Here is a 12,826-nt window from a genome sequence, read left to right on the forward strand (position 1 = left end):
CCATGGACATAGCCATTACACTAACTTCTGGTCCCAATGCCGTTTTTTTTTTTTTTCATAGAGATTTTTTTCTTAGGGTGCAAACACTCACCAGAGAGTGAGAGGAAAAAAATATAAATATAAATATAAATATATATATATATATAAATTAAAATGGACAGCAGGTACCACATTACATTTTTAGGTGAAGAAGCAAAAGTATTTTGTCATTCTGTTTCCTAACAGGCTTATATCATAATCTTGTTTTTTTTTATTGTAAGTGAGGGTGAAAACGAAACTCCCGGTATTTACGTGTTAGTTACTTAAAATCATGTACCCCCTCTTGGGACCAGCAGATGTTGTAATGGTACATCTCTGGACTCCCAGCTGACCACAGTTCAAATCCTGGACCCGGCAGCTTAAAACTCACTCTGGGTAGGTGTATATGCATGCCCAAGATCCCAAGAGGAGAATGGAGGAGAAGGGATTGTGGCGTGGCCATCCCCTTGTGGGGTGATTTCTTGTTTTCTGTCTCTGTCTCTCTGGTGAGTACACACGCCCTATAGCAAAAATCTCTCAACAACAACCAACAAAAAGTCATGTACTCTTCTATGATTGGAATCTATACTCTCACCTAACGTGTGACCTTGGTTTAGTTACCTGGCTCCTTTGAGCCACAGGATTTGGTTTTGGTGTGTGTTTCTGTGTGTGTGTTCTGCCTGTAAAATAGGAATAATAACTGGACCTACTGTGTGGAGTTTCATATGGATTAGTCAGTTTATGTAGAATCCTAGCGATAGTGTCTGGCACATAGCAAGCAATCAGTGAACAGTGCTCTCTTTTCTTGTTATTGCGATACTACTATTGCTGTTGTGATTCACCTAAAGTAAGGCTCCATGAGGGCAAATCCCCCAGCTGCGCCAGAATTCCTTACATTTCTGCAGACTTTACATGTGAGTGAGGAAACCTTATGTCAACAAGCTTGCTTTTGCTTATCTTTGTCGGCTTCAGCAAGGTCCGGGACCTCCGTGTGAACCATCTGTGTGAAAGGGGCATAGCCTTTGCTAACAACTGATGGCATTCCTTTTGGATTTTGCAAAATATGACCAAGATACCCACAATTTTTGAAGTTCAGCTGAAGTATGCTCAAAGCAAAATAATTTTCTGATATAATACTTTTCAGATTCTGTAGGATCTTGGAAGACCTCAGGGGTGACTTGAGTGCATAGAAGTGATAGACTGTATAGGGCTAGCAGTATGCGGGCCACAGCAGGTGGTGTAGTGGTTAAAGTCCTGGACTTTCACTGGGCTGACTGGATTCGAATCCTGGACCTGACAGCTTGCTTTCTTTGTCCTTCCCTCCCTCTCTCCCTCTTATGAGTGTGCATGCCCTGTAGCAAATTTAAAAAATAATAATGATAATAAATAAAATTCATTCTTTTTTTAATAGTGTGGCCTATTGGTTAACATGTTCTTACTCCTAGGAGATGTATCAGAAAAGTCATGCATTTTTGCATGGAAAACACATCATGACTTGCCAACAGCCTAATATTATTTTATCATGGCACAAGTTCTACAGGAGTGTTTTCCTTAAAGATACTGGCAGAACTTGAATCGGAACATATATATAAGTGAGTCAAAAAGACACATTGCCACTATAGAGAAAAGCCGAGGGCTTGAAAAGCACAAGCTGCTGGTATTATTTATTGTCAACATGGCTGTCTCGGATGCCTTGTGTGGGCAGCAGCAAAACTCAGAATGCCCATCCAGGTGCGACTCCATTTACATGATATTCTGGAAAAGAACAGGTTAGTGGTTACCAGGTGCTGGCGGTGGGAGCCTGGAAGTGGAGAGGGAATTGACTACAAGGGCACAGGAACAATTAAGGCGTGGCGGAAACACTTGCTCCTATTTGGTTGTGGTAGTGATTACACAGTGTGTGCATTTGTCAGAACTCCTCAAGTGTGCACCAGAAAGGGCGACGTTTGTAAATAATGCCTCAAAAGATCTAGCTTTGAGGGGAAAAAAGGAAGAAGAAAAAAAGAAACAACAGGGTTCCTATTGTTAATGCCGGGGAGTATTTCTTGTGAATATGAAGGATAGCATGTTTCATTTTCTTCCTCTGAAATACGGATATGTTTCTTATATATTTACTATGCATTTGTGTTCACTTTATATAGGTTGAAAGTTACATTTTTATTTCAGTAAGTACTTTATTTTTCTGTCTTATATGAGTAGTAATTTTTGTTTGTTTGTTTGTTTTTTGAGAGGTGAGTAAGTACTTTATCTTTCTGTCTTATATGAGTAGTAATTGTTTTTTTGTTTGTTTGTTTTTTGAGAGCTTTTTGCTATAGGGCGCTTTGCTGGAGGGAGTGTGCGCTGGCCAGACAGACAGAGAGAGACAGAGAGAAAGAAATTGAGAAATCACCCCCCAGGGGGGATGGCCACGCCGCAGTCCCTTCTCCTCCATTCTCCTCTTGGGATCTTGGGTACGCACACACATGCGCCCAGCGTGAGTTTAAGCCACTGGGTCCAGGACTCAAACTGCGGTCAGCTACATGGGAGTTCAGTGACATAGCCATTACGCTAACTACTGGTCCCAAGTAGTAATTGTTTTAAAATTACTTGAAAGGGATTAGCAGGTAGTGTGGTGGTTAAGGTGCTGGACTCTTACATTGATGACCATGGTTCTAGTCCTGGACCTGGTGGCTTGAGAATCATACCAGATGCGTGTGTGTGTATGTGTGTGTGTGTGCATACGTGCCCAAAATCCTGAGAGAACAGTAGAGGAGAAGGGATTGTATAGTGGCCTCCCCCTTCTTTGCCCCCAGGGAATGATTTCTCACTTTCCCTTTCTCTGTGTGTCTCTGACAAGTGCACATACCCTATGGCAAAAAAAAGTTATGTGGAAATTTTTCAATATCATAGCATGTATTAAGTTTTCTTTATCAATTAGGATGCTTCTGTTCACAACACTCTGCCTGGCTGAACAATAACGAGCTTCATTGCTTTATCCCGGTGGGTGCGGGATGGCTGATCATAACACCCGAGCCTACATGTACCCTCATTCCCACAGACGACAGAGAGCTTTCCCATGGCTCTCATGGAGCTTCCTATTGCCAAAGCCCTCAGCATGTATTTATGTCTTCATTTCTCACTGGATGCTAGACCAATTGTGTGTAGTCTGATCCTTTGTGTGTGTGTAAAGTGGCCAGTTTTATAAGTAGAGAGTTCTGATCTTTGATCCATTGCTCAATCATATCAAGATTTGGTTTTTATCAGTCTCTAGCTTTTCTGGTTTATTGCTGGGCAGCTGATGCACAATTTCTTCTTGGTAGGGTGATATAGCTTCTTCATAAAGGACTTGAAAAATCTCATACTGAGGGACCAGCAGTTAGCTTAATGGCTACGTCGCTGAACTCCCATGTAGTTGACCACAGTTCAAGTCCCGGGCCTGGTGGCTTAAACTCATGCCAGGCGTGTGTGCGTGCGTGCCCAAGATCCCGAGAGAAGGGATTGCAGCGTGGCCATCCCCTCTGGGGGATGATTTCTCACTTTCTATCTCTCTGTCTCTTCCTGTCTTTCTGGCGAGCGCATGTGCCCTATAGCAAAAACCTATCAAAGAAAAAAGAAACATCTCACACTGAATATTTGCTTTTAGTTTCTTTTCACTATAACCCCTTGTTTCAAGTCTTTTGTACAATATTTTGTTACCCGTTCTTAGCACAAAAACGGCATGAAACCAGCATTCAGAGAAGAAATCACATCCACAGTAATCAACAGTAACTCCACCTTCTCATTTGGTTTTCTAACTCATCAACCATTGTCTTCATCTAAAATGGGCAGTCATATTCTTCATCAAAGCCATCAAACAGCTGCCCTTCTTGAGCCTAATCACCCACATTAATGTATTTCATTCCTGAGCTTGATGCACGCTCTTTGCCTGGTGTGGTTTTTCTAAACCCTGGTGTACTAGTGAGCGAGATGTTCAGAAGCACCATAGTGTTAGGACCAGCAGATGGTACAATGACTATGTTGCTGGACTCCCATGTAGTCGACCATGGTTCAAGTCCCAGACCCAGTGGCTTAAATTCATGCCAGGCACATGTGCTTGCATGCCCAAGATCCCGAGAGCAGAATGGAGAAATGGTTGCAGCATGGCCATGCCCCTGGGGAGTGATTTCTCGCTTTCTGTCTCTGTCTCCCTCTGTCTTTCTGTGAGCATATGCACCCTATAGCAAAAACCTCTCCTAAAAAAGAAGAAAGAAAGAAAAGAAGCACCATAGTCTTCACCTTCGGCTTCCAGGGCCTCGGCTCAGGTGCTGCCAGGAGGGAGCACACAGCCCCGAGGTTCGCAAAGTCCTGCTCGGCGCTCCCAACCCTGCCACCAAGCATTGGTGACCTAGCCTTCTATGACGTCCTTCCGTCTCATCTGATTCTTACAGCATTCAAGGCCCTACTTATGAACTGGGAATAAGACACCACCACCACCCCACTGTACCTGTGCACGCATGCACAACACACACACACACCCTAACGAAATCTGGATACCATTAAGAAGTGGGAGGAGGGAGGGAACCTGCCAGGCAGGCAACCAACAACACCAGTACTTTTCCCTGAATTTCTTAACTAAGCCCTTGACTAATTATGGAATATGATGACTGTATATGTATATTGGGTTGTTGGAAAGGTCACAATATTTTTCCCTATGTTTTTCTGTGCAAAAATGTGTCATGACTTTTCCGACAACCCAATAGTTCTTATTTCAGTATTTCTGAAACCACAAATTATTTAAGGACTAGTATATTACTTTACTTCACATAATAATACCTTATTCTAGGGCTGCTGCAAGAAGCAGCATGATAACTTTTTACTTTAGTATGGATATTAGAGGTTCAAAAGCATAAAGTGTATCTTGCATGTGTTGAATACAATGAAGCATTCTTGAAACTTAATAGCATTTTATACACAGTTTAAAATGTAGCCCTTACATACAAATGAGACGTTGGCTCATTCTTTGGTCTCCCTTACTACTGGAGCTTTCCCTAAACCCTGATTATTCTTCATAATCTCCAACAGTGAAAGGGTATTTTAGTAAAATACTGGGTAGAAATTTCTCAATGTGAGATTTATATATGAAATATCTAATGTATTCTAATAGACCAAACCAAAGGGCTTTGGATAGTTGAAGGCTTTGTAGACAAGGAATGGATATTCAGCAGACTGTCCAAAGGAGAGGAAGTCACAGACTCCTAGAAAGACATAGCAAGAAGGTTGGCCCTGTAACCTAGCATTTAAAGGAGCTGATCCCATATGGCCCACTGTGGCTCGAGTCCCAGCCTCAGCAGCTTGAAAAACATGCTGGGCCCACACCTGAGATCTCAATAGGAAGAGAAATGAAGAAGGGATTGCAGCATATCCATGCCTCACTGGGAGATGCTTTCTCCTCCTCTCTGCATCTGCATCCTCCGAAAAGAAGAAATGTTTCAGGATGGCCAGGGACATGTTTGGACCATGATCAAACTCATTAAATTGATGCGTTTGGAGAGAAAGGTGCCTGTAAAGATACACTGAGAAAGAACTTTGAGGAAGTGAGTAGAGGTTTGAATAACCCCAGATTGTATATAGAGTCTGAATTTTATCTGAGAGGACTACTAATAGATTACCTTTCTGGAAGGAGGATTGTGTGTGCAAAGATTTTTTTAGGCAGAAACAATCAAGGGTGAGTGAGAATCAAAACCATATTGGAATCATATCATTTGGAAATGATTTATTGGCCTGGGCTTTGAGGTGAGGTAAGCAAAACAGAGTAGCAGGAAAAAAACTTAAAGGGTGTCTGCTAAAGGCATAGTATCACAAGCAGGACATGGTAGCTGTCTGGATTTCATGGCAGAGACTAAGTTTAAAGTACTTGAGGATTTCAAAGCCAGTTACCTAGAAATGGATGGCACCATTAACAAGATGGGGACAGTCAGGGGTTGGTGGTAGGGTAGAGATCTTCCAGAAAAGATGTGTTTGGTCTTATGTTGACCTAGCAGTCTCACACCAGCAATAGTTAGGAACCTGAGACTGCCACTCATATATTCAGCAATGTTTTCCAGAATGCCAGTGTTGTGTACTGCAGCAAGGTAGCAGACATAGGCGATAGAGCACCTAACAAGAAATAAAGCTGCCAGCCAGCTCCATGGCTCAGTGGTTAAGGGAGATGGATCCCACATAGCAAACTGCAGTTCACATCCCAGCCCTGGAAATTTGAAAAACATGTTGGACCTATGTACATGCATTCCCCAAATCTCCACAGGATAGAGAAATGGGGTATCAGCATGATCACACCCTACTGCAAGGTGGTTCTTCCATCTTACACCCCCTCTCTGTGAGCGCATACACCTTCTGGCAATAAAAACAAAACAAAGATCTGCCATATTAAAATATTTTGTAAAAGCCAAAAAGCAGGACCAGCCTGTGGTGTGGTGGTTTAGGTAGCTGAATCCCATATGGCTGACTGTGTGGTTCAAGTTCTGGACCCAGAAGCTTGGGAAACATGCCAGTCATGTATGCCCAAAATTCCAAAAGGAGGGAGAAATGGAAGAGAAGAGGTTGCAACTTGACCATTGCCTATGGAGGTGCTCTCTCACTTTGTTTTTCTCTCTCCCCCTTTCTCTGTCTCCTACGAGCACACATGCCTTCTACCAAATTATTTTTAAATATAGAAAGGCAAAAAGCAAGCTGGCCATATTACCTCGTGGTTATGGGAGCCAGATCCCACATGGCTGGCTGTATGGTTTGAGTCACCGTCCCAGTGGCTTGAAATACACACCAGGCATATGTGCACATGTGCTCCAAACCCCCGTGCATAGAGAAATGGAGGAGAAGGGATGTGTAGTGACCACAGTCCACTATGGGGTGCTTTCTCCGTCCCTCCCTCTCTGGTGAGCACATGCACCCTCTGACAGATAAAAATAAATGAGTGAATGAAGGGACCGATGGTTCTGTTTTTGTTTTTCTTGTAAAGAGGCAAAAAATCTATGTCAATAATAATAATCAAGATTTCTGAGAGAGTGATGAAATCATTTCCAAAGAGCAGCCTGAGAGAGGTAGGAAAAATGAGGAAAGTATGATCCTGAGAACTGAAAAAGATACAGGGTGTTTTAAAGGAAAAATACGTGGTACGATTTAAGGAAGAAACTGGAGTTTAAATCCATAGATGGCTTGTTTCTAGGTTTGTGCATTTCTGGTTGGACATTCCTTAATGACTGAGACAACCCGGATACCTGAGAAACTTGCGAAGTTTGTTTCGATCAAACTATTTAAGGAGGTGTTTATTACTTGGAAAATACTGTCCAAGGTTTCTTTGCTAATATGTAAATATTTCTTCTATTCTTAGGAGACAAATGAGCAAAAACTTCACAAAATAGCCAGTGAACTTTTGCTTACAGAAAGAGCTTATGTCAACCGGCTGGACCTCTTAGATCAGGTAATATTTTCTCTTTCAGAATTATTTTACATTGACATTGTGTATAGTTTTAACCTTGTAATCTGAGAACCTAGGTAATCATTTTAACCCAGTAAGTAAGGTATTTTAGGAACTGTAAGGGGCCCCGGCAGGTGGCATGGAGGCTAAGGCACTGGATCCCACCTGGCCAACTTCGTGATTGAGTCCTGGACCCGGCAGCATGAAAGTAATGCTGAGTGTGTACGCGCATGCCCCAAATCCCTAGAGGATACTGGAGGACAAGGAATTTAGGTGTGGCCATCCCCCCGGGAGAGTGATTTCTCACTTTCTCGCTCTTCCATCCCCTACCTTCTAGCCAGTGCACATGCCCTACACAAAAAGCTTAAAAACGAAAAACTAAGAAATAATGGCCTGTCTCTGGATAGTTGAGGATATTTGTTCAAAAAAAATCTCTAGCCCTTTCGGTTTTGTTAGTGAAATCACTAGTTACAAACATTTTGTATTTCCTAGAGAGTATAGGTTTTTCGCTAACCACAAGTCAAAAATGTGTCTGTAACCTTAAATGCTAGCCTTGTCTTTTTTTTAAAGCTTATTTGTATTCATGAAAAAGGGAGAAGCACTCTGAATAGGATGTTGTCCTGCCACTATCCCTGTCTCCAGCCCTCTGCTCATCGGGATCTTGGGCATGTGTTTGCACCTGGTGTGTTTCCGGTCAAATGACCCATGGTCCATCATGTGGCTTCCAGCACTGCAGTTCAGAATCCTCCCAACTGCACCATGGAGGCTGGGCCTGTTTTTCGACTATGTATTGTGATCCTGAGGATCATGTTATCATTATAATCTAAATAAGACATTAGTAATCCTAATGCTCACATGAATGCATTGCTGATGTCAGTTGGGCTAGTTTGCTTTTTAACATGATGTGCGTGGTCTAACTGTTGGCAGAAAGGATTACGAGAGTTTACTTTTCAACCTTATATGAAATATTTAGTACAGTGCTTGGCGTAAAGTTGCCCAGTCAACATTTGTTGATTATGGAAATCTATCTTTACCACATTTTATACTTTTATCATGGTGGAGCCTTTCCAAATCTACATTTGGAAAGATTAAAAATGTATCATGGGGGGACCATTTAATGGCGTAATAGTTATGTCTCTAGACTCCCATGTAGTCAACCGCAGTTTGAGTCCCAGACCTGGTTGCTTAAAACTCATGCCAGGCATGTGTGCATCCCTGCCCAAATCCCAAGAGGAAAATGGAGATGGGATTTCGGCGTGGCCATTCACCCTGAGGGATGACTTCTCGCTTTCCATCTCTCTCTGTCTTTGTGTCTTTCTGTCTGTCTCTGTCTCTGTCTGTCTCTCTCTCTCTCTGTCTCTCTGGCACAGTCACGCATCCTATGGCCAAAAACTCATCTATATATATATATCAGGAGGGCCAGCTCATGCTCATGCCATGTGTTTAAGGTGGCTGGATCTCACATGGCTGACTCATGGTCATGCCTTGGACCCAGCAGCTTTAGAAACACAGCAGACGCACATGTGTGTGTGCTCAGAATCTCAACAGGAGGGAGAAATGGAGAAGAGACAGCGATGCGACCATTTCCCATGGAGGTGGGACAGAAGAGTGCTTTCTTGCTTTCTCTCTCTCCCTCCCCGTCTCTTTTTCTCTGCCTCTCTCCCTCTCTCTCCAGTGAGTGCACATGCCCTCTGGCTTTTTTTTTTTTTTAAGTAAAAAAAAATGTACCACAGGGAATAACTATTGAAAATGAATTCATCTTAATCCTGCTTCAGCAAAAACAGGACTACTGGTCGAGTGTCCAGAACAGATTTCTCGTTAGAAGATAAATCTGCATGTTTGAGGTTAGCTATAGGAAGCGTGGTCCTACTTCTGCTAGAAGACTGGAATTTCATGAAAACGTGATCTGGGCACACCTCTTATCATTGGTCCCAAAAGTGAACTATATGCCTGCTAGCATGAGCCTCGAGGAGCCAGTTTACAGCTTGTGTTCTTTTACATAATGAATTTGGGGCTCAAATCCTCTTTTTTTTCAAGGAATTTCACAAGTCAAAGTCAATTTAGCTTTTCTTCCTCTTTTTTTTTTTTTTTTTTGGAGAGGTTTTTGCTATAGGGCGCGTGCACTCGCCAGACAGAGACAGAGAGACAGAAAGTGAGAAATCACCCCCCAGGGGAGTGGCCACGCCACAATCCCTTCTCCTCCATTCTCCTCTCGGGATCTTGGAAACGCACGCACACATGCCCGGTGTGAGTTTAAGCCACCGGGTCTGGAATTCGAACCGCGGTCGACTACATGGGAGTCCAGCGACATAGCCATTACGCTAACTGCTGGTCCCAGCTTTTAGGTATTGCTATAATGGAGATGTGTCTTTCTTATCAAATTATAAATGCATAGGGTTTTTCTTTGTTTTTGTTTTTTAAGCCAAATTAACTTGTTCAGCTACTATTGCTGATATTTAGACTTCTAGTCTTAATTACTACAGTATACTACCTATTAAAGTCTCTAAGGACATAATTTTATGTTCTTTTTGCCTTCCAAGAAAATGCAGTGTAGGTGAATTTAGAAAATTAACAAACATCTGGACATCATGAAGGAACAGACCTCCTTCTGCCCACATTTAATGGAGTGGCAATTAAGAGAACTTGCAGCCCTAGCGGGGTATAGCTAAGACTACAAGATTTGTTTTTATTTTTAAATTGTCTTTAAGGTAACTGTTACAGAAGAAGGTACACACACACACACACACACACGTTTCAGTATTTGAAGTTATCATGCACTATTTACTAACAAGCATGTCAAATCTGAGGACTGAAATATTTTCTTGTTCATTCATAACTAGATATTAAACACCTTTTTTTTTTTGGTGAGAATTAAATCCTGTTATCTCCCCTTCCAAAGGAGCATATAGTTTTAATGGGAAAAATGAGATTCATGTCGACAAACAAGAAATGTCGATAGGTAGAAGTGAGAAATGCCACTGTTGTATGTATATAAAGTATTTTCATCCACCTGAAGTCCAGCTTTGGATAGGAAGGGTAAATCCTACTGAATTTAACTGGAATTTCTTTGGCACAGAAAAGGTAAATCGTCTGCCTTAATATCCCACAGGTTACAATCAGAGCTAGATTATGATCACAGTTTCCTAATCATCCTTATCCCTGGTTCTCCTAAATCAAAACACACAGTCTCTCTTTTATTTCAGTTATTGATTAATTTCCTGGACCATGAACTTTACCCTTTATTCATTATTTTAGTCATTAAAAGACTACAAAGAACCCATTCTGTGGCTAGCACAGTAGTAGTTTACTAGTCAATAAATCTGAAGTAACGTTTGCTTTATTCTCTTCTTCAGGTATTTTACTGCAAGTTATTGGAAGAAGCAAACCGAGGCTCATTTCCAGCAGAGATGGTGAATAAGATCTTTTCTAATATTTCGTCGATCCATGCCTTCCATAGTAAATTCCTGTTGCCAGAGCTGGAGAAACGAATGCAAGAATGGTAAGAGGAGCAGAGAGCAAATGATGTCTGAGGCAGTTGTGCAAGACGCCTGTTTACAGTGTATGAATTGAAATAGAAATGCCACACGTAGCTGCAGCTGCAACTCTGTTCTAAATGTTTGCAGTAAAGACGACTGATATAAAGGTGGTGGTACAGGGTTTCATCTCCGTTTTCCAAACGAGCTCTTGACTAATGGAGTCAGGATAGCTGGGGTAATCTGAGCTTCAAGATTTCCACACTGTCTCTCCTTCCTGTGCTATTTCTAAACTCCCTTTAAAATGGTATCTCTGTATTCTGTGCAAGTGTCACAGCACAGTGGATCTGACAAAGCACATGTGTACATGGGGATTACTTTATCTGGAGCCCTGTTAACTTGCTCATCCTATAAGAAATCGTAACAACTTGTTTGTATATTGATTCAGGGAAACTACCCCCAGAATTGGAGATATTCTTCAGAAACTGGCGCCATTCCTGAAGATGTACGGAGAATATGTGAAGGGATTTGATAACGCTATGGAACTGGTTAAAAACATGACAGAACGTACTCCCCAGTTCAAGTTAGTGGTTGAAGAAATCCAGGTAATAGGACTATTTTATTTGAATGACTGAATTTTTCCATGTAAACTATGTGGTCGACATCTCAAATTGAGATCTAGAAAGATCTGTCTGGGGACCAGCAGTTGGCGTAATGGCTAGGTTGCTGGACTCCCATGTAGTCAATTGCAGTTTGAGTCCCAGACCAGGTGGCTTAAACTCACACCAGGCGTGTGTGCGTACGTGCCCAGGATGCTGAGATGGAAATGGAGAAGGGATTGTGGCATGGCCATCCCCTCCTGGGGGTGATTTCTCACTTTCTGTCTGTCTTTCTGGTGAGCGCACGTGCCCTATAGCAAAAACCTCTCCAAAAGAAAAAGATCTGTCTGAGATACCTCGCCAAATCCATTATGCTCTGAATTATGCAAAGATCATCCTGCAGGGTTAAAATATTTATTGAGCACACGCCACACACTAAGCAATAAATTCTCAGTTGCTTTTGAGACCAACAGAAGCTGGCTTTTTTAAAGTCTACATAAATTTACAAATTTACAGTGCTCTTATTTAGGTGTGTGCTTCTCTTGCATTCTTTTAAAGGGTGAGATATTGGAAGAGATATAAATGGATAAAAAATAGTTTGAGACTTTTGGAAACATCATTATTCTTTCTTTCTTTCTTTCTTTCTTTCTTTCTTTTTTTTTTTTTTTGTCCCTTTATATCTGTATCTTGATTTTCTTCTACTTTCTCAAACCTAGATACTACATTTTAGTAATGTCATAGTAATTTCCATTCGATTCTCTGGTCAATTTTGTTTTAAAGAATTTTTTATTTTATTTGTCATCATTACTTTTTTTTTCTTTTTTCATCTGACCAGGAAGAGACAGAGAGAGAGAAAGGGAAAGTAAAAAACCAAGTCGCGAGGTCCAGGAATCAAGCCACAGTCAGCGATATGGAAGTATAGCACCCCAACCACCAGCTAGCTACCTGCCAGCCCCTCTGGTCAATGGGATTTGGAGCACACACACAGGCACCTGGTGTGTTTCTTAAGCAGCCAGGTCCAGGACTCGAACCCCGCGACTGGCTATATAGGATCCAGCAGCCTTTACCACCACCCCACAGCTGCCCTTAATTCCTCTGGTTTGTAAACTATCTTTTGAGTTAGTTTCATAGTGAGATTACCATATTCATCTTAATTTATCACAATATGCTTCATATTATACCAGCTTTAATTCTAATAAAATGTAGACATTTTGGTATAAGTATAAAATGTGGCTATTACATCCTCCATGGTCTGTGCTGTTAGTGTCACATAGATTACCTTTTTTTTTTTTTTTTGAGAGGTT

The 12,826-nt window shown here is 41.7% G+C and overlaps 1 protein-coding gene across 7 annotated transcripts in view; it reads left to right on the forward strand.

The window, feature by feature from the left end:
- Positions 1-12,826, forward strand: part of FGD4 (FYVE, RhoGEF and PH domain containing 4) — a 172,575-nt gene that overhangs the window by 114,461 nt on the left and 45,288 nt on the right. For all 7 annotated transcript variants that reach the window (XR_003547819.1, XM_027768095.1, XM_027768094.1 and 4 more), the window contains 3 exons: positions 7,364-7,453; positions 10,804-10,949; positions 11,372-11,528. Coding sequence is in view for 6 of the 7 variants with exons in the window: in XM_027768095.1 (XP_027623896.1) it covers positions 7,364-7,453; positions 10,804-10,949; positions 11,372-11,528 (393 nt within the window). In the remaining variant the exon portion in view is untranslated. The remainder of the gene's footprint in view (positions 1-7,363; positions 7,454-10,803; positions 10,950-11,371; positions 11,529-12,826) is intronic.

The sequence above is a fragment of the Tupaia chinensis genome, unplaced genomic scaffold (assembly GCF_000334495.1).
Source record: "Tupaia chinensis unplaced genomic scaffold, TupChi_1.0 Scaffold145519_1, whole genome shotgun sequence".
NCBI classification, from domain to species: Eukaryota; Metazoa; Chordata; class Mammalia; order Scandentia; family Tupaiidae; genus Tupaia; species Tupaia belangeri.